The sequence below is a fragment of the Manacus candei genome, unplaced genomic scaffold (genome assembly GCF_025592945.1).
Source record: "Manacus candei isolate 608988 ecotype Guabito, Panama unplaced genomic scaffold, ASM2559294v1 h1tg000057l, whole genome shotgun sequence".
Classification (NCBI taxonomy): Eukaryota; Metazoa; Chordata; class Aves; order Passeriformes; family Pipridae; genus Manacus; species Manacus candei.
Window position 1 is genome coordinate 13,079,237 of NW_026138105.1, and position 21,421 is coordinate 13,100,657.

The window sequence follows — 21,421 nt, forward strand, 5'->3', positions numbered from 1 at the left end:
CCCTAGAAGAGGGATGGGATGCCTTGCCCCAGGACTCCCCAGAGAAGCTGGTTATCAGCTGCTGGCCTGTCCCTTCAGGCCATGCTGGTCCAGGTTCTGCACTTTTCGGGAACAGCCTCTGGCTTGGCATGTGCTGTGAGCAGTGAGCCAGAGCCTGGGACTGTGTCCGACAGCACTGGAACATCCCTCCCCCTGCCCCGTGGACAGAGGATGCCTCAACCTCACAGGGCTGTGTCTACCCTGTGGCTGCAACATCAGAGCACACCGGGCCTTCCTGTGGGGCCAGGTGGAAAAACAGTCTGCTTTTCCTTAAAAAGCCACTTCTCCTCCCAGAGGAGAGGTTGCCCATTCCCTGCACCGCCTGGCCTGGCAGGCAGCTTCCTAGGGCTGGGAACAAGCCCCCCTTTATGCCGGCTTCAAACCCCTCCATCCCAGGAACCCCGCACAGCACCAAGCCCATCTTGCTCAAGTTGCTGGCTCAGTGCCAGAGCTGTCTGTGGCAACCGAAGTTCCAAACCTGGAGCAATGCCAGCACCAAGCCAGCGGCTCACCTGGCCCCAAATGCCCGTGATGCCATCACCAGCCCCACCCTCCCTCACCCCAGGCTGCAGTGCCCTTACAGACCCTGTCTGAGGCTGCTGCCCAGCGCTTTGGCTCAGCCGACCACAAATGGAGCAGCTACAGGTCTTTCCCCCCCAGCTTGGAAATATTTCTCCATGCTCAGACATCAGAGCTCTGGTAGGAGAAGGGTAATTGCAGCATCTTCGATGCCAGGATCCCCGGCCCCAAATGCTCCAGTCATCATGGGCACGAGACATTGTCTCACCCTTTAACCTTTTCCCAAAGTCACATCCCAGCCCGCCCGACCCCCTTACGGAGGGGGTATGATGCCGAGCTCTCCACCGAGGAGAACACAGGTTCCCTGGCGTCAGGGAGCTGCAGGAGCAGCGGCTCTGCTGAGGGCGGGGCGGGAGGCACCGCAGGAGATGGGCAGAGCTGTTGAAGTCGGTTGACGACTTAACGGGGCGACTCAGAGCAGACACTGTCCCTTTTCAGGGGTTGTTTATCTGCCTGCACAAGGGACTGACTCAGGACGTGCGAGCACTGGAGGGGCTGCAGCCTCCCCAGCACACACCCAGGAGAGCAAACAGCGGCTCTGCCTGTGCGGGACAGCACGGCAGGGACCGGCACGCTTTGAAGCAGCTCCAGGAGCGGGGCGGGGGCAAGGGAAGTCGCAGTCCTGCACTGAACACCTTGAGCAAATGAGGAGTTATTCTGGGCTTCAGCAGTGCAAACACTCTCTTAATGCAACCTTGTCTTAGTAAGGAGAGTAAAAATACCAGCAGTGTGGCGTGGGCAACATTTTCCAGTGCCTGGGCAGACAGATGCCTCTGCGATATGTGGTGTGAGTGAAGTGGGCACTAAAGCTGAAAACAAGGGAGGTTTCCTCTTGTTGACGTGCTGGGACCAAGTCTGGATAGCCCCTAAAGGACAGCCCTGAGTGGACAGACTTAGAGGGATAACCCTGGAGGACAGCCCCAGAACACAGCACTGGGGGACAGCCCCTGGGGACAGCCAGGCACTTGTCTCCTGCCACTTCTGCCTGAGGTGCCAGAGCAAGGATAGGCACTGTCAGTCGTTCCTGCTCTGCTTGGCCAAGAAGCCAGACAGAAGATAGTCCCAACAGCCTGCCCAGTGCCAGGCCCCCCAGCTTGCCTGGTCCCACACATCCCACACAGCCCAACACCCTTCCCTGCAACAAACTGCTCTGCTTCCCAGCCGAGTGAGAAATGGCCATTTCCTGCTGCTCCACATCCAACAGTGTCCTCGCTGTTTGTCACACATTAACTAAAGCAAACGAGGCATTCCAACGCGGCTCCTCCGCTGCGGAGTTCATCCAGAGTTCGCGCTAGGTACAGGAGGAAGAGTGGGCCTGTGCAGGCAGAGTTGGACCTGGCACCCCCCAGCACGGGGCCGGACACATTGGCACTTGTCAACACCGGTGGCAGAGGCTCCTCTGCCCAGGAAGCAGCCCTGGAAGCAGGGCCAACTCAAGGCAGGTGAGATGAGCGAAGGCCCCCCCTCCACCACCTGCATACCCCCAGCCCGGGCACGTACATGGTGGAGCAGCACATGAGTTGTTTCCATTGAAAGCAGCTGTCCCGAGCTTTCTCTCAGCAAGGATTTGCTGCTCTCACTCCAACCTCTCTCCCCGCCTCCCTCAAGGAGGGTGAAGGAGGAGAGGGGTCCCCCCGGCCGTGGCTGCATTGCAGGGCAGTGCTGTTGCAAAACCAGCCCTGTGCCTTCAGAGTGGGACACACCAGGAGCCCCCCGCTCATGGGGCTTCTCCTGGTCTCTGCCCTTGGTGTGCTCTGACCTTACCAAGCCTGTTGGTACCAAAAACCCCTTTGTAGAGCTGGAGGAGGTGTCTGTCTCATTGCAGACCCTCCCAACACAGTGCCCCAGCATGCCTGAGCAGAAAGCATTGCCCACTTGTGGGGACCCCTTGCCAGGACCACCCCAAGTCTGGGGAGAGCAGTTTCAGCTGCATCACTTGCTTGGGTGACAGGGTACATTGGGATAGGGCACAACCTGTGTGGGGACCTTGTGAGGTGATCCTGAGTACATCAAGCAATGGACCCCAACCAGTTGCAGGACATCACCAGCCACAAGAAGGTCCCATCACCCACAGCAGCCCTGGAGTGATGCACCAACCACCAGACCTGGGAGGGGAAGAGGGTGATGGGACTGTGGGAACAGGAGGATACCTGTCAGGCTGAGGAGGGTTCCCAATGTTCAGATGCCTCCAGTGCAGGGGCTGCAGTGTTCCACACCAGTCCAAGGGCCAAACAAGGAGGGTCAGTGCAGGGCTCTCCCAGGAACACCCCCCATCCTGGCTCCTGGCCTTTGGCAGCTTAACTCACATAAAGGAAAACCAGTAACTGAACAAAGTCACTCCAGGGGTCCAGAAACTTCTCAAGACCTTGTTCGTAACAAGCCATGCTCAAGTACGGGTGCACTCCCAAACTCCAAGAGCCCATGGAGATGTGGGGTCTCAGCCCTCTGCCCTTGACAGGTAGTTTCTAGTGTGTTGGCTGACCCCTGGGACACACAGGGAGGGCCAGGCCAGGCCAAGCAGCCCCAGGCAGTACCACTGGCAAGATAATGGGGCAGGGAGCCCCAGGCAGGAGAGGGATGGCCAGTGCATGGGGCAGGGACTGCCAGGGAATGTGCAGGTCGCTGCCACATGTACACTCATATCCCAGAGCTAACAGCTCGGTTTCCAACATATCTGCCGTCCAGCAGCAAAGTTTGCAACACATTTTCCCTCCAGACTCCATTTCTCAGGGATGCAGTTACGGAAAGGGGATGCGATTCCCGACAGAGGCATCCCACCAGGACCGGCCAGGGTGGAGATGGGGCCAGAGGAGGGAGAGAACTTTATAAGGAGAAAACATTCCCGAGTCCTGGCACCTCACTGGGAGCCAGGCGGCCCCTCTCCGCCCCCTTGTTCTCCCCTCCTCTTGATCGGCAGCGGGGCCAGCTCCAGCCTGGGGGCTGTGGGGTCCCGGGGGACTCCGGGGCAGCCAGCCCGGGGGGCTTCGGGGCCAGCGGCTTTGCTTCCCCTTTTTTTTTTTTTTTTCTGGAGTGGTTATTTTCAATAGGTGGGACCTAAAACCTCCGCGTTTCCTGGAAACTTTGTTTTCCCTTTCTTCCCTCCGCCGGCCCGGCCGCGCGGGGGGGCGCGGGGGGCGGGCGGGATAAATGGGACGGGCGATGGGGCCGGTCGGCGGGTAGTGAGGGGCAGCTCCGCCGGCGTCGGGACCAGGACAAGGAGCGGCACGAGCAGCGCTGCGGGTGGCACAGGACAGGTACCGGGACCGAGCGAGCACCGGCGGCACCGGCAGCACCCGCACCCCCCGCGCCGGCACCATGGCCGAAGGTAGGACCGCGGGGCGATCCCCCCGCACGTGTCGGGATCGCTCCCGCTCCGCGGGAAGTCCCGACCGGCCGCGCCCCCTCCGCTCCGACCGGCGCTCGGTGCCATCCCGCCGCTCCCTGCTCGCTCGGTGCAGGAGCCGGTCCCTGACCCTCCGGCAAAGTCAAGGGCGATGGGGAACGGGAAGGACTAAAGCGGGGCGACGGCAACAAGCCCAGCGGGGTCCGTGCGGGGTCTGTGCCGTTCCCTCCCTCTCGACTTTCCGCTGGCCCGGGTGGCGCCAGAACCCGTAGGAGTGAAGTTTGGTGCTATTTAAAGCTTTGCCGGGAAAGGAAAGTTGACAGCTGGGCCAGGAGTGTGTGCCCACGTCCTGACAGGGTTAGGGGATTTCTGAAGGCTCAGGCATAAATAAAGCTTCCAGTCTTCGGGAGTCCTTCACGCGTGGCCCTTCAGGGCAGAGAGAGCCCCCGCCTTCCACAGAGCTGCCCCCAGAGTCCCAGGAAATGGGGCCGTGTGATTCTCACGGGCACGGGGCCCTCTGGGTGAGACGGCATCACTGTGCCCTGCTGTTCCACAGTGCCGCAGGCTGTCCCGGCTCCCGGCACCACCGCAGCAATACCAACACACTGGGCAGCTCCTGCTCCTGGGTGCCTGGAACCTCCCTTCTGTTTACAGCACCGCAGCCCCCTCCCTGCACATCTCTTGGCACCCATCGGTTTGGGGTAGAGGCACCTGTGCTTTGAGAAATCTGCTCTTTGCTAAATGTGCTGAGGATGATAACCCTGGGGTGACTGGGACAAGGAGGAGTCCTGGTTCTGCTCTCTGAACACACTTATTCACAATGACTTTGGGTCCATGTCAGTGAGGTTCCACTCGTGTGGTCCATGTGCTGTAGCACAGGGCTGTGCTGCTCACAGAGGGGGAGGCAGTGAGGGAAAGGACCTCTCTGTGCTCTATCTACACTCCAAGGTCCCCATGGACTGGCTGCAGGGACCTTGCCCTTAGTTATGGACAGTCCCAGCAGCTCTAGCAGTGTGGTGGGGATGGTGACAAGCCCACTGCCCTCCACTGGGCACTTACTGCAGAGTCCTCTTGTCCAGAGAGCCAGGAGCAGTGCTTTCATTTAGCTCTGGGAACAGCGAGCTCATGGGCAACTGTTTCCATTTCACAGTGGTTCCAGGAGGGCTCTGTGACTACCAGGGAAGGGCATGGCCAGGGAGAGCTGTGGCACGGGGCTGCAAGCTGAGCATCACCCACTGAGCCACCCCAGGCAGCGCTGAGCTTGCTGTGTGCTCTCCTGCATGGAATGCTTTTGTTTATTCTGGTGATTAACGCGTCACTGCAGAGCAGTCAGGGGTCACTGGCCTCAAGCGATGATGAGCAATATCTCATCGCTCCTGAGCGGCGCCCAGGGCGGTGGGGACATGGCCCTACCTGGGCTGGGATCAGAGCAGAGCAGCATCTGGGGCATCACACACCTCTGTCACTGAACTTACACTTGCTCTCACCAATTTGTCAGCGGTAACAGCACAGTAAAGCTGCTGGAGGCCAGGCTGAGGCACAGGAACATCCCAGGCATTCCTGGGCTCAGCAGCGTGTGATTGGGATGGGGGCACACAGACAGCAGCCCCAGTGACAGCCCCTCCGAGTGCAGAGCTGAGCATTGGGCTTTGCTCCTGTGCTGGGTGCCCTGAGCCATGGGCCTGGCACAGCTCTGGCAGCACAGGGTGCCCCTCCTCCATGGTGATAGTACAGAGGCAGCCCCACGGCACACAAACACAGCACAAAGCTGGGTCAGGAAGGCAGAACGTCGCTGTCAGCTCAGCTGCCAAAGCTGTGCCCCTCTTGCAGCACACGATGCAAGCCCAGCCTGCAGAGCCTTCCTGGAAGGAGCTCAGGGCTCAGCACAACCACAGTGCCCAAGGCTGCACCGGGCACACCGGGCAGGACAGGGCAGTGTGGGCAGGGGAGGCTCAGATCCCTCTCCAGAGTGCCAACCCAGGGCTCAGGATGGTCTGTGGCCCCCAGGGGCTGTGGTCATGGCTCAGCTGGTGCCAGGGTCAGAGCTGTACATGCCACTGCCTTCGCAGATCTGGTGCTGGACACGTGGGACCTGCACTTGGAGCGCAATGGGCGGGAGCACCGGACGGCAGACATGGGGTGCAAGCAGCTGGTGGTGCGGCGGGGGCAGCCCTTCACCATCACCCTGTGCTTCTCGGGCCGGGGCTACGAGGAGGGGGTGGACAAACTCGCCTTCAACGTAGACACAGGTGAGTGCCCCCACATTTGTGCCACGAGGGAGGGCTGTGCAAGTGTAACCGCTCTCTGCCCCTGCCCCAGGGCACCCCTGTGCTCCCACAAGGGCTGTGCCAAGGGGACCTAACTCATCTCATACAGTCCCTGTCCTCCTGTTCCTGCCTGGCAGAGGCCGGCACTGTGCACAGCTTTTGTGTCACGAGAAGACAAATAGGTAGAAACTCATCTCCTTAATGGGAGTGGAAGGGAAGCAATGAAGAAATAAAACAAGGGGCCACCACCACCTGTTCCTCCTCCTCCCATGGCCAAGCCAGACTTGGGGCACACTGGAGCTGCCAGCTCACCTGGAAGTGCCTTGGCTGTGGCTGGGAACCTGCCCAACCCTCTTGACCCTCTGAGAAACATCAGCAAAGTGAATCTTTTCAGCCAGGGGTATCACAGCAGTTCTGCTGATGGGCTTTACACCCAGCCCTGCTGCCTCTCAGACATTCCCCAGAGAGAGGGTTGCTTGGGAAATGCAAACACTGGAGTAAAAAATGTTCCCATACAGCAACCCCAGCACAGCCCCCAAGCAAGACCAGGGATGTGGCCACTGCTCCTGCTGCCAGGGCTGAGTGCAGCTGCCGGGCAGGGGCTCAGCCCCGCCAGCTCAGAGCAAAGGGAGAGGAAACTCTTTCTCAGGCAAGAGCTATTTTGAGTCTGCAACGTCCTGCTGAGTCAACCCGTCCAGAACTCAAAGTACAACTGCACCCAGGTTTCCTTGCAGACTCTCTTCTTTTCTACACCAAAAGCTCTGCTGGCAAACCCAAACCTGGAATACCTCAGCTTCAGCCTAAACCAGCAGCTCCCCCCATGCCCTGGTAGTCCCACAGGGGCTGCCCACCCACCTCCACTCTCCAAGTTTCTTCAGGCCATGCTACAGCCAGGCAGTCCCAGGGTGGTTTTTCTGGAGGAGCAACCCTGGGCACAGCCTCCCAGGCCAAAGCTCAGGCTGGCAGAGGCTCCTCTGGGCTGCAGCCGAGCCCCAGCTCTTGAAGAAAGAGGGCAAAGGTGCTTTGGTGCTTGCAGAGGCATGTGGCAGTGCCACCCCACCGGCAATGGCCCCGGCACATTCCTCACCTGGGACCCGCAGCCCTGTCAAGGCAGGGACTGCCAGACCTGTCCCCCCACCCTGGGACAGCAGAGCCACCGAGGCTGTGTGCCACCTCCCACTAGAAAGAGAGGATGAGGAACAGAGTGAGAATAGAGCTGTATTTTTGCAGCAGCTGTGGTAGCAGAGCCTGCTCTGCCGGAGCCCGGGGGGATGCTGTGGGCTGTGGAGGCAAGAAGAGAAGGAGGAGGAGGAGGAGGAGGAGGAAGAGGAAGAGGAGGAGGACAAGGAGGAGGAGGCAGGCTCCCGTGGCTGCCCACCCTACAGCAGCGCCAGGCTGGCCCATGCCAAAAGGACACTGTGAGCTCAGCCCAGCCTCCCCGGGAGGAGAAACTGTGTCACTCTTATGAGTTCACGAGTATTTTTGGTGACTGGTCTGATGCCCTGCCCACAGTGTGGGCGAGAGATGGCAGGGGACCAGCCAGGGCTGTGCTGCGGTGGGGGAGAGTGGATGGCAGTGGCACCACTGCCCTGGCTGCCAGCCAGGGCCAGGGAGCTGCTGGGCTGGGCTGGGTGTCACCGCTCCAGGGAGCAGGTCTGGAGCTGGCTCAGTGCAGGTGGCTTGGCCATGGCTGCACTTGGAAGGGCCAGCAGGGATCACGCTGTCCTGGGCTCGGCGTTTTGGCCACTGAGGTCATCTCTAATCCTGGGATGTTTGCAGCAACGCCTCAGGCTGCACACATGGAGTGGGGCTCCCAGTGACAGGGGTCTGGGGTTCATGTCTGGGCTCTGCCAGCCCCCACACCCTGGGCTGCAGCAGGACCGGGCTGTGTGGGCACAGGGACTCGGCAGCTCTGCTTGGAGCAGAGGAGGAGGTGCAGCTGAGAGGAGAGACCTGGCCCTGGGTTGGGCACCAGGACATGCACCTCCTGTGCTCTGCTGGCCCAGGGGTGCCTGTGGAGCGAGTCTGTCCTGCACCAAACAGTGAGAGACATGCCTGAGCCCCCCACAGCTGGGCTACCCTGTGTTCCCAGTACCTGAAAAACCACACAGTGAATGCTCCCAGGTTGTGCCAGCCAAGGTTCAGGCAGCTGCCACAGAACAGGGGGTTTGAGGCAGGTCTCCTTGGTGCAGCCCCCGTGCCGGGAGCTCCCAGGGTCCCCAGAGCACTGAGAGAGCTGACCTCCTCCTTCCTGGCAGGGCCCTGCCCCAGTGAGACATCAGGAACCAGGTCCCACTTTGCCATGACTGACTGCCCGGAGGAGTCATCCTGGAGTGCTGTGATGCAGCAGCAGGACGGGGAGTCCCTTTCTGTCTCGCTCTGCTCCCCTCCCAGCGCCCGCATCGGCCGCTACACCCTGACACTGGAGACCTGCACCGGGTACCAGGGCTCCAGCTTCCACATCGGCCACTTCATCCTGCTCTTCAACGCCTGGCACCCAGGTGAGGCTTTACCTTCCTGAGCCCAGGGGTTCCTGGCTTCAGGCAAGCACAAGCTGCTCCCCAGCACTGAGGGGCTGCATGTCACCACAGATCTCACCCCACTGCAGACTCCAGGTGCCCCGAGCCCTGCCCTGAGCTCAGGTCTAACCTGAAATTCCCGCTTTACATCCATTTCCATTCAATCCCTGCAGTAAGTTGTCTCCCACTCTAGGACACACAGTTACCCCTAGTTGTCTCTACTTGCCCCCATTTGTCCCTAATTGCCCCCATCTGGCCCATTCCCACCCAGGCACCCAGCTGTGGTCTCCAGTGACAGGGACGTCACTCTGTTGGTAAAGTTTGGGCAGCTGAACCCAGAGGGGAGGCTCAACTCAGTGCTGCAAGGTTTAACAGCCCTGGGATTTTCCTCTTGTCACGTCCCTCCCCTGCCCCTGGACCGAGTGGTTTCCTGGATCTCAAATGCTCCATACTGGGTCCACAGAGATAAGGAGCTGTAGGAAGCTCTGCTCAACCTGGGCTGTGCCAAGCACTGGGGATGGACGTCTGGGGTTTCCTTCTGCAAACATTTCCAGTAAATACTGATTTTCACAGCAGTAGCTGCTGTGAGTGAAATGGCTTCGGCTCACCCGCTCCCACTGCTCACTGCTCCCTCAGGGGAGGGAGAGAGGTCTCCCCTTCTGGGAGAAGACCCAACTCCATCAAATAAAAGGAAGGAAAGACAGAGAAATGAGAAAGAATGAAGAGAAAACCGCAAACCCGCTGAAAGTTTCCCATCAGCTCAAATCAAACTAGGCTGAAATTCTTCAGCAGTTTTTTCAGGCAGGAGCAGTTCCAGCCCCTGTTGCCTCATTTCCCACCGGATGCATCTCCAGGGAGGGGCAGCCCTGAGGGGGTCAGGGGGCTGGTGGCACGGGGCAGAGCCCTGTCCCCATCACTTGCTGTCCCCACAGAGGACACAGTTTTCCTCCGTGACGAGAACGAGCGCCGCGAGTATGTGCTGTCCCAGCAGGGGCTCATCTACCAGGGCACCTGTGACTACATCTTCTCCGTCCCCTGGAACTTTGGCCAGGTGAGTGGGCATGGCCCCCTGGGACCCTCAGGACTCCCAGCTGACCCCAGCCTGTGCAGCCCCGGAGCTGCAGGGCACAGGGACTGGTGTCATGTGTGTGCCCCCCCAAACATGCCCCCCAAATACCGTCAGCACCTCAGGGTGCAGATGTGGGTCAAAGAAACTGGAATCTCATTTCCGAGAGGGAATGTGCTGACTTCAAAGCATGGCAGGGCGAGGGGAGGTTTTCCACATGGCTCCTGGGGGCCCCACAGCCACGTGCCCCTAGTCAGGGTGGCCCTGCTGTACCAAGGAGCCGTTGCCTGATAACGTGCTCCCCGGTGCCGTGCTGGGGGTGCTGATAAGGCAGTGCCTGCACTGGGGGGGCTCGGCCACCCTCCCTGAGTGAGGACATGGATCCTGGGGCCCCCACAGGATCCATGCCTCAATTCAAGGAAGGGCTGTGACTCAGCTGTGATGGGAAATAGGTGGTTTTTCACAGAGGTCAGCTCCATGCATGACCCCTGAGTGGCTGCAGGAAGCCGGATCCAGCCCCAGAGCAAGGGCGGGAGCTCATCTGTGGGCTTTGCAGGCTGAGTGGGGACGTCACTCAGTGGGTGATGGCCGGGGAGGGGACCCTGGGAAGGTGTGACCCCCTGGCCCCAGCAGTTCTGCTTGCAGGGGCATCCTCGTGAGCCAGGGACGGAGGAGAGAGGTGCCAGAGCCCCTGTGGGGACCTCACATGCCTTTTCTCCCTGCTCTCCACCAGTTCGAGGATGACATTTTATCCATCTGCCTCAACATGCTGGACATAAACCCCAAACACCTGAGGGACCAGAACCGGGATTGCTCCCGCCGCAATGACCCCGTGTACATCGGCAGGGTGGTGAGCGCCATGGTGAGTCTGGGGTGCCCCTGGCAGGGTGTCCCCACCACCCCACGTTCCCTGGGGTGTAAACACCTCCCAGCTACAGCTGTGACAGAGAGGTGGCATTTGCCACCCCCCCCCCTTAGGCCATTTTCCTTCTCTGTGGTGTTTCTTCTGCCCTTTACATCCTTTCCTGTTATTGCTCCTGTATGTATAAGAGCCTTTTAAGAGGAGAGGAATGGCAGGGGTAGTCACAGACCATCCCATGAGCAGCTTTGGGATAATCACACTCAAATTCCCAGGCCGGAGGACTTGTTTCTAAAATTCATCCCTGATTAGCACTGCATCCCAGTGAGCTCTTGCATGGATGCAGGATGCTAATGTGGGCGACAGCACATGTGAATGGGGCAAAAGCTCTTCCCCTCCCTCCCCGGCCTGCTCATGCCTGTCCATCCTTCTATCCATCCTTCTATCCATCCATCCATCCATCCATCCATCCATCCATCCATCCTCTCTTCTCCTGCCACAGGTAAACTGTAATGACGAGGACCGGGGGGTGCTGGCAGGGCGGTGGCACGACCCCTACGACGATGGGACAAACCCCATGTCTTGGATTGGGAGTGTGGATATTCTCAAGAGGTGGAAGGATTTTGGGTGCCAGCCAGTCAAGTACGGCCAGTGCTGGGTCTTTGCTGCTGTGCAATGTACTGGTGAGAGCAGATGTCTCTGGCCTCCCCTTCCCCACAGGATGGGGTCACCTGTGTCCTCGCCATGTCCCAGCCCGGCCCCCTGCCCTCCACCCAGTCCTGGTGCTGTGGCCAGAGGGAAGAGCTGGGGCTGGCTGCAATCAGCCTGCAATGATTCCTTTGCAATTAGCTCTCTGTTATTCTAATTTGTCGGCAAATAGAGGGAAAAAATTATAGGAAAGGGCTCTGGTTTTTCCATCAGCGCTGCCTGCCTGGCCAGGCAGCAAGGGAGGGGCCAGGGCAGGATAGGGGGAGGGAAGTGGCCTTAAGGCCAAGTTTGTAATAAAGTCACGAATCCACCGAGATCAAATTAATGTCACGGCCACCGGGGCAGTCAGGCTGGGGAAAAAGAGGAGAAAAATTCCAGGCTGGCTGCTGCTGGGAAACACTCACACATGCTCGTGCAGCTTTGCCTCAAGAAAAAGTGCTGCCTCTGTGCATGCATTGATGTTTCACAGACAGACAAGACCCTTTTTAGAGGAGAGAAATAGGAGAAAACTAAAGTAGATATTCAGTGACTCGCAGAGTTTTATAGCCTTCTTTTGAAGCGCTGTAACTGCCTCCCTGCTCCCCAGGGAGCTCCGTGAGCAGTGAAAGACAGCTGGGAGATGAAATCCGGGGTTCAGCACGGCTGCCCACACTCTCCCTCCAAAGCTCTCGCAGACGCTTTTGTGCCTTTTTTCTGCTGCAATATCAAACCTGTCAGACTGTCAGAGCTGTGTGCCACCCAGCTCGCCTGTGCACAGCAGGTGTGGGAACCAGCTCCTCCCAGGGCATCAGTCCCTGGGCACCCCTTTGCCAGGGAACGGGAAGGGCAGGAGTCATGCAGGACTGGGGATCCACAGGACAGGGACTGTGCAAACCTGAGGCTCTGTGGGATGGGAGTGGTGCAAATCCGGGCCCCTGTCTCACCCTGCCCTACTCCCCACAGTCATGCGGTGCCTGGGAATCCCCACCCGGGTGGTGACCAACTACAACTCAGCCCATGACACAAATGCCAACCTGACCATCGACCGCTACCTCAACGAGAAGGGGGGGCAGGAGCGGCAGTCCTGGGACAAGATCTGGTGAGCAGCACGGCGGGACCACAGCCTGCCCATCCCCAGGGCTGCCTCTGCCCCTGGCCCGGAGCCTGGTGGGTGCTGGAGGAGGCTGAGGCTTCTGCATCCTGGCTTCCCTTGCAGGAACTTCCACTGCTGGGTGGAGTCCTGGATGGCCCGTCCAGACCTGGCAGGTGACTACGACGGGTGGCAGGTGCTGGATCCGACGCCCCAGGAGAAGAGCGAAGGTACAACGTGCACCACACTGCATCCACCTCGTGCTGTGACACGGCAGGGTCACCCCACCACAGCCACCTCTTACCCCTGCAGTGGCTGAACCCTGGGGGTGGTGACAGTGGCTCTGCTCCCTGCAGGAGTTTTCTGCTGCGGGCCGGCCCCCGTCAAAGCCATCAAAGAGGGCGACATGCAGCTGAAGTACGACATCCCCTTCATCTTTGCGGAGGTGAACGCCGACGTGGTGTACTGGGTGGTGCAGGGCGATGGGATGGAGAAGCAGAGCATCCAGTCCTCAGTGGTGGGGAAGAACATCAGCACCAAGAGCGTGGGAAAGGACAGCCGGGAGGACATCACCCACAACTACAAATATCCGGAGGGTACGGGGAGCTGCAGGGGCAGAGACACCCGGAGGGGGATGTGGCTGTTGGGAAACAACTGCAGCAGGAGGGCTCCAGGGTTCAGGGCAGAACAGCCCGGACCATTCCCTCCCCATATCCCCGGGAATCACAGGAATTTCGTACACTGCAGGGTCTGAGGAGGAGCGGAGGGTGTTTGCGAAGGCAGAGCATGAGAAGAAGTCCGTCCCGGAGGAGGATGAGGCGCTGCACCTCAAGATCAAGGTGTCAGAGGGTGCAAACAAGGGCTGTGACTTCGATGTCTTTGCCGTCATCAACAACAACACGGATGTGGAACGTGTCTGCAGTGTCAGGCTGTGTGCCCGCACCACCAGCTACAACGGCACCACCGGGCCCCAGTGCGGCCTCACGGACTTGATCGACGTTGACCTCGAGCCCCGGTCAGGTAAGGGACCCACTGGTGGAGAGGGGGCTGCTCTGCTGCGTGTGGGGTCAGCAGAATGCCCATGTTCAGCTGCTCAGTGGGCAGTGCCCCTCGGGGACATCCTCCTTAGCTATCTGTGGATTTTTAATCTTTATGAGAGGATGAGGAAATTGCTCAGGCAGAGGCTGAAAATGCATTTGGAACTGGACAAGGCACTGCTGCTGTCATGCTGAGGGAGCGAGCTGGGCGCACCCCCAGGGCCCTCCATGGCACTCGTCTGCACCCCTCCTGCTTCCCCACACACCTCAAGGCTAGGCTGGGCTCCCACTGCAGGGAGAGTGGGACTGGCCCGGGTCAGCCCCAAGCACACAGTCCCAGGCTGGAGGAAGTGGGAGGCACTGGGTTTACTGGCCAGCAGCGCTGAAGCTCTCGGTGTCTTGCTGGGTGGGTGCGATGTCCCCCGGCACTCAGCCACGGAGCTGTCCTGGCATGGCCCCCCGAACTTCCCTCGCCCTTGTCACACATGAACATCATCATCTGCTCATTAAACATGAGTTTGGGTTTATGTGAACTTGCCAGAGACCCTTCGGGGCTTGGAAAGGCCACACATCTGCTGTCCTGGAACAGCCAGATGTTTACCCTGTGCCAAGCCCTGCTCCTCACCGGCCCGTAGCACACGCAGAGCTCGGCGCTCTGCCAGGTGTTGAGCAGTGCTACAGGAATGAGGAATGTGCTGGCTCTCGGCTCTCAACACTGTGGAGGGGAGTGGGACGTGCCCCTGCTCGTGCTGGCAGAGGCACCAGCAGGTACCAGCGCCTGCTCAGAGCCTTTTGCAGGGCTGGATGGGGACGGGGGGGCCATGTGTGCCCACCCTGCCCCAGAGGAGCACTGCTGGCCTTTGGGGTCCTTAACATTCCTGTCCAAAAGGATGTAATTTTCTCTGAAGCTTTAATTATGACCTCCTGAAGCTTCTGCCCCCAGCTGCTGTCTCAGAATATAGACCTCAGGATTCCCCAGACCACATCCATTAGGGCACCCCAGTGCTCTGTGCTGATGCAGGGAGCCAGGCTTGTTCCTCTCTCCATGGCCTCATTTGATGCTATGGCAGTTTGTGCCCTGCCCCAGGAATGGCAGGCTCTATTTTCCATGGTCACAGTCGCTCAGGGGTCCTTGCCAAGGCACCTCTGCAGCTGATTCCCTTCAGCCTCCTTCCCCCTCAGCTCCAGACAGCTCCATCCCCCAAGGAATTTGGGATAAACAACAGCTAAGGGCTGAGTGAAGGCAGCTGCCAGGGAGCCAGGCTGTCTCCTGCTGCCCACATTGGCTGCCAAGGGCTTGAAAAGTCCCTCTGGGATCCTGGTGCAGGCACAATCCTGGGGTCTTGCCCTAGGACATGGCTCCTTCTCCTCCTCACACCCTCAACATCCCTTCTGGCACCTGGGTTTGGAGTCCCAATCCTGCAGGGACCCCAGCTCCGCCATCCTTGCAAGGAGCCTCGAGAAGCTCCTTGGGGAGCCCAAACCATCCCTGGAGAAGGTGCCTGCCAGCACCGGGCTGGGGGTGCTGTGGGTGCTGACCCTGCTCTGCTTCCCCTTCCAGAGAAGAGGGTGCCCATGCGCATCCTGTACGAGGAGTACAAGGACAGCCTGACCCAGGACAACCTCATCAAGGTGGTGGCTCTCTTGACCGATCACCAGACCGGCGACGTCATGGTGGCTGTCAGGGATGTCTATGTTGAGAATCCGCCAATCAAGATCAGGGTGAGGGTCCAGTCTCCCATCCCAGGCTGGTTTTGGGGGGCAGGGCTGCATCTCCTTGGACCTGCATCCATCCCACCAGGCCCAGGGCAGGGGGAGCACCACGGCCCCCAGGAATGGTGGGTGCTGGGGGTCCAACTTCTCCTACTTGCAGATTTTAGGAGAGCCGATGCAGAATCGGAAGCTGGTGGCAGAGATCAGCATGGTGAACCCCCTTGAAGTGCCTCTGAGCAACTGTGTGTTCGTGGTGGAGGGCTCTGGCCTCACCCATGGGCAGCGGGTCAAGCAGCTGTAAGTTTTTCCCTCTTCACCTGGCTGGAATGTTGGGAGTGGGGTGGATTTCTGTGCCTCGAATCCCCAGGGAGGGTGGTCCTGGGGCACAGCAGGAGCCAGGGCTGTGCTGTTCCCTGTGGACTCAGAGCATCCCTACACCACACCTCGCTGGGGAAGGGGCTCGGCCACCCCACAGGGATCCCAGGTCCAGGGAGGGTGACAGGGGGCCAGGAGGGTGACAGGCCCTATTGACCCCCTGCCCTCCCACAGTGAGGAGCCGGTGGAGCCGCAGGCGGAGGCCAAGTTCCGTCTGGATCTGATGCCGCACCAGTCGGGGCTCCAGAAGCTGATGGTGGACTTCGAGAGCGACCAGCTGAGGGGGGTGAAGGGCTACCGCAACGTCATCATCGCGCCCCAGCCCATGTGAGCAGCTGCCGTGGTCCCCGAGCTGCAGAAACCCTGCCTCGCTGGCCCCCCACTCGCTTTAGCCCAAGATGGTCCCAGGGAACCAAAGGACTGCCAGAGCCCAGCCTGACCCCGCTCCAGCAGCAGCGGTGCCACGCTCCTCCCCGGGAGCAGGGACAGGACAAAGGAGCTGCTGGCACTGCAGGGCTCCAGGGGCAGCCGCTCGCTTCACCGCTGTTCCCTCACCCTGTGGGGTGGAAGCATCCCTGCCCTGCCTGTCCCCCAGCACTGGGCGCAGCCGGGACCCCAGTGCAGCCCCCTCCTCTTTGCTGTGCTGGCAGCCCCAGAGCCCATTTCATAGAGGCAGCAGCAGAACGACCCCCTCCAGCCCCGACTGCACCCGCCGTCGCAATTCTCTGACTGCAGCTCGGTAGAGAGAGATTGTATACTGTGAGCACAAAGCTGTCTATACACCATAAATACATACAGAACAAACCTATAAATACATACTGCAAATAACCTGCTGCCTGGGTACAGCCAGGCATTGGCTTCCATAACCATCCTGGCACTGCAGAGACTGCAGGGAGGGACAGGACATTACCTTGACACAAACCAACCATGCAAGCACTGAATAAAAATTCTATTTTTCACTTTTAAAGCCAGACATGGCTCTTCTTGCACTTCCTCTCCCCACAGCAGCACCCAGCTGCTCCTTGACCAGTGCACAAGTGGGTGCCCAGCAGTCAGGCATTGCCATGGCTGGCACTGCAGCCCCACATTGGCCACCCCCTCTGCCCCAAGTTGGCCTGGCCTGGTGTTCTTGGGCTGCTCTGCAGCTCAGGGGTCAGGAAGAGGGGTGACCCCAGTGGCTCTCCTGGTCCCATGGCATGACTTGGCAGCATCAATGGTGTGGGGTAAAGGTGCATTCATCCCCTAAGGCAGCCACCCCACACCTTCCTGGGGCATTTCTCCCATATCAGGAATGGCTCCATGCTGTTACTGTGCACAGAGAACAGGAGAGAGAACCCTGTTTGGTTACCTGTTACTACTCACAGTAATCAAACCAATGGGTTTTGCACACCCAGGCTCTGGGCAGGGCTGTCCACCCAGCCTGGAGTGGCTGAAGGGGCAGCTGGATCAAGCACAGGGATGCAGGAGGAGAGTGTGGATTTGTCTCATGCCTGGAACTGGGGTCGAGGTTCCACTGAAGATAAAACACTTCCCATGCCAGAACAGTCCTCCAGCCTGCTCCCCACAAAAAGGGTGGGAGCCTTCCTGCTCCTGTAAACAAACACCACAAAAACCATTACAGAACTGGTGGTCTCCAGCTGAGGGTCCCACAGCCCCAGCAGAGGATGCACCAGCCCAGGGACACAGTCTGTGGGACAAGGGGACTCTGCTCACACTGAATGTCACCCTGACATTGCTGGCGTCTCCCATCCCACCTACGGTCCATGGGCAGCTGGGAGCATTTCCCACCCAGGACAGCCTGTCCTCCAGCTTCCCTTTGTGTTTATCTTTAGGATGAGATAAAATCTCCACATGCAGCACTCCAGGCGCAGCCGCTGCTCCCACGAGCCAAACTGGGGTTCATGGCCAGAACTCCCCACACCCCAGCTCTGCTTCCCCCATGGGAGGCCAAGCTCAGACCCATCTCAGCTCTGTCCCAGCCCCAGCCCCAGCTCCCAAGTGTGGGACTGCAGTGGGCACCCCTGGTCTGGGATGGGCACTGTTGAGCCCAGGCTTCATGCACAGCAGCACATCATTTAGCCAACAAAACCTTTCAAGACAACCCTCCCAGAGAACCATGTGATCCATTTCCCCCTACCTTGTGGAGCTTTAACCACCACATCTCCCTGTCCTGCTTTTCTCAAATGCAACGAGAAAAGACAGCTGGGGGCTGGGACCCCCATGGGGTGTAGTGGGTCAGAGGGGAGGTCTGGCCCAGGCAGCAATGAAGAACGATGAGCAGCTCTCCCAGGGGACAGAACGGTCACCCCATGGCATGGGGACAGGGTAGGAGTTCCAGGAGGGATGGGAATGAGGGTTCTCTTGCAGGCAGGGCAAACAGTGGGGGCCACACCAGCCCCCAGCTCTGGCAGCACCAACCCTCCAGACATCAGTCCCAAGAGCAAAGGGAGTTCCAAAGAACCCCGAAGGAGTTAATGGCACAACAAGCACTGCCTTCCCTGTCAGGAACATTCCTCAGCCCCTCGATGATGCACGGCCCTGCTTTAGAGCATTTGTTACTGGGCTCTGCTGAGCCAGGCCTCCAGCTGCTCAGCGCCTGGGTTAAAAATAACCAGCAGCTCCACTGCTTCAGAGCTGGGTCCTGATAAAATAAACATTAGCACAGCTATTCCTGAAGGTCACTCCCATCCATCTGAGCCTCAGCAGAGCAAGGCTGCTCCGACGAGAAACGAGCTCGGAACAGACTCCAAACGCTGTGGTTACGGTTTGGCGGCGGGGGTTGGCTCTCAGGTTTGTCCTCCATTAGCCACAGAACTGGGGTCAGCTTCCCTGTGCCCATCCTGGATCACTGACATGGTCCTGTGCTGCATCCACCTCCCTGTGCTCATCCCGGGTCACTGATGTGGTCCCACGTTGCATCCATCAGACCCTCTCACACTCTTGCTGCACGAGCAGTAAATTATGAATTAAATATTTCCAGCATCCACTGTGTGGGAGGGTTTGTAATTCAGCACTAGCCCAAGTGCCAAAGCCAGGCGGGAGCATTCACGTGTCAGGGAGGTTACGGATACACCTCGGCTCGCTGGAGATGCCGACTTGCCAAGAACTGACTGTAAACTCATTTTAGACTTGAGGACCTTTAACTTACCTTCATTGATGGATCAAAACTAGAACAAACTCCCATAAATCAGAGCTTCCACAGGAACAAATCTGTGGGATTTCCAAACACCGCTGCCCCTCCAAAGGTCTCCCTCCTCCCCCACCCATGGACACATTTCTACCCTCCTTGAGCCAACGAGACACCTGAGGCACCACCAAACAGCGAGAGAAAGACCCATAAACCCCACACGGCAGGAGGTCACGCTCTGCCCTTGCAGGAAGCCACCCTCTCTTCCATGGCCATGGGATGTGCAGGAGACACCATGAAGAGATGGTGTCTGCCCCTCCAGCATGGCCATCCCGTGGAGTTGTAACTCCCAGAGCCTTTCTGTGCCTGCCTGTTCCCTTCACGCAGCCTCCCAGGGGAGCAGCCCCTGGCTCGTCCCTCCCTGGGGTCCCCATCCTGCGCCTCACAGCAGGCTGGGCTGACACACAAACAGTAAGGACTGGTGAGAGCCAGCTGGGTGCTGGCAGCAGAGCGATGTGCTGACAGTCAGCCACTTGTCTCTTCCTAGAAAGAAGAAACAAGACTTAGGTCTTAGAAAGAAGGGACAAGACTTATCTCTTCCCAGAATGAAGAAACAAGACTTAGCTCTTCTCAGAAAGAAGGGACAAGACTTATCTCTCCCAAAAAGAACTGACAAGACCCTAAATCTGTTTCTGATTAACTAGTAGTTGTCACACAGATTTGCTCTGTCAGCAGCAGCGTGACACTGGGCCACCACAAGCCAGCCAGGCTGCAACCCATCACATCCCTGAGCCAAGGGACATGGATTTGCAAACCCAGAATCCAGCCTTGATGGGATGTAGAACATCAGCCCCTCAGGCTGCTCTCTGCTGAGGGGGCATTTCTGTGCCCAAAGTGCTCATTTTCTTTAAACATCCCCATCCAGGGGTTGCCCCATGCTGGCTGGTCCCTGGAATCCCCTGCCTGCTCCTGAGGTTTCCTAGAGGAGATCCTGGGTGTTTCCTCCTGCTGCTGCTGGGCTGGTCAGAACACACCACACCTGTTTGATGCTTCTCAGTCTCCCAAGACAAACATTAATCTTCCCTTGAAGAACATCAGAAAAACTGTGAAGACACACACAGACAGAGTTTAAGGTGAAGAAAAATGTTTCATAGTTAACTCAGTCTGAGGAAACACATGAAGTAACTGGGTGTCCTGTTTTAACACATCCTTTCCTCCTCCATTCCCTGGACAGCACACAAAAAGCCTCAAACCCTGCAGCAGTCGATGGCTGTCATCTGCTGTGGTCATCAGTGGGACAGATGATCTCTCTGGGACAGCTGCTTCACTGAAAAACACAGCAGAAACCAGGCAGGTCAGTAACAAGGGGATGCCTGGCACAGGATTTGGGGCACTTCCCCAGTGCTGCTGCTCTCTCCACTCCATGCCTTCCCCCTGCCCACTGCCCTGGGTATCTCACAGCCAGGAGCACTGATCCACGTTCTGGACCAGCACAACCACAGTTTCATCTGCTCCAGCACCCACGGAGGCCTGTGAGGCCACTGGCCTTTATTAAACTTCTGGCTAAATGTTATGTAAAGCCGCTACTGAAAATACAAATAAAGAAACCAATTCCTACCTACTGTTGCCTTCCAGCAGACAGGACAGAGGCAGTGGATGCCTGTGGCACATCCCAAAGCCAGTGAAATCACTGGCAAATATGTGTCCCGGCCTCAGTCCAGCAGACCGGCGCCATGTCTGCAGTGACATTTCACCCAATTGTTTTATCAGGTCATTTTTTTTTTTTCAGATGGCATGAGACACATTTTATGCTTTTTCTATCTAATCCCAAAGATAAACACACATGAAGTTTGGAACTGACCAGGGAACATAGCAACATTTGGCCCAAATAAGCAGATGGATGAAGCCCACACCATCTCACCCCCATCGAAATGCCGGCAGCACAACTGCCCACCTCCCTCGGCACTCCAAGACTCTGGCAGCCCTTCCTGATGACCATCACAACCTGGGATCTCACAGACTGACCTGCTGGTGAGCCAGGAGAGAGTTCTCACCTCGTGCAGGTGTGTAAGCCAACACTCTTTGGTTACACAGCAATCCCTGCTGAGCACACAGCGAAGGGAACGCACCGGTGCACTGAGGCACTAAACTGCACAGACAGCTGCATTAACAGCCACATATTTTCAGAGGCGTTTGTTCCAGTTCTTAAAAAAAACAACAAAAACTCGATTCTCAAAGGCAAGGAAGGACAGCCAGTACCTTGTCACATTCATGTCTTTGAAAACCCCACCCTAGTTCCTACACCACCACACAAAGGTGGTTTTCACCGGGAGGAACCGCACCAGCTCCCTCCTGCTCCCACAGCGCCACGTCCCAACCCCTGCACGGCTTTGTGAGAGCAGTGCTAAATATAGTTCCTTTAAGGGAAGATTTGTAAATCAGTATAAAACATAATCCGCTTTGCAGATACTCTCTGAGGCATATGAAACAATTACTGCTTGCCCACAGAGGCTGTTGCAGACCAGTTAATTGAAGAACCCCCTAAGCCTCCCCAAAACCCCCAAACATCCCAGGGCGATGTGAAGGCCCCCAAAGGCAAAAGGCTTCGATCACACTGATCCTGCTGGAACAGCAGCTCCTGGTGCTCCTGCAGGGAGGCATCCCAAACAAAACCCAATGGGTGCCAGAGCACTGAAGAAAGAAAAGTAAAGCCACTACTG

At 58.3% G+C, this 21,421-nt stretch overlaps 1 protein-coding gene and 1 long non-coding RNA gene across 2 annotated transcripts in view; one reads left to right on the top strand and one right to left on the bottom strand.

The window, feature by feature from the left end:
• LOC127478066 (uncharacterized) overlaps positions 1 to 7,802 on the bottom strand; it is a 23,838-nt gene extending 16,036 nt beyond the window's left edge. The window contains exon 1 of the long non-coding RNA XR_007907113.1: positions 7,084 to 7,802. This is a non-coding gene — a long non-coding RNA (uncharacterized LOC127478066). The remainder of the gene's footprint in view (positions 1 to 7,083) is intronic.
• TGM2 (transglutaminase 2) lies at positions 3,533 to 16,545 on the top strand. Its single transcript, XM_051803174.1, has 13 exons — positions 3,533 to 3,943; positions 6,031 to 6,210; positions 8,487 to 8,729; positions 9,680 to 9,798; positions 10,547 to 10,675; positions 11,175 to 11,355; positions 12,323 to 12,458; positions 12,576 to 12,679; positions 12,806 to 13,045; positions 13,197 to 13,469; positions 15,048 to 15,208; positions 15,360 to 15,496; positions 15,749 to 16,545. The coding sequence occupies exons 1-13, from the start codon at positions 3,934 to 3,936 to the stop codon at positions 15,903 to 15,905; spliced, it is 2,070 nt and encodes a 689-aa protein (XP_051659134.1). The 5' UTR covers positions 3,533 to 3,933; the 3' UTR covers positions 15,906 to 16,545.
• The last annotated feature ends 4,876 nt before the right edge of the window (positions 16,546 to 21,421 follow it).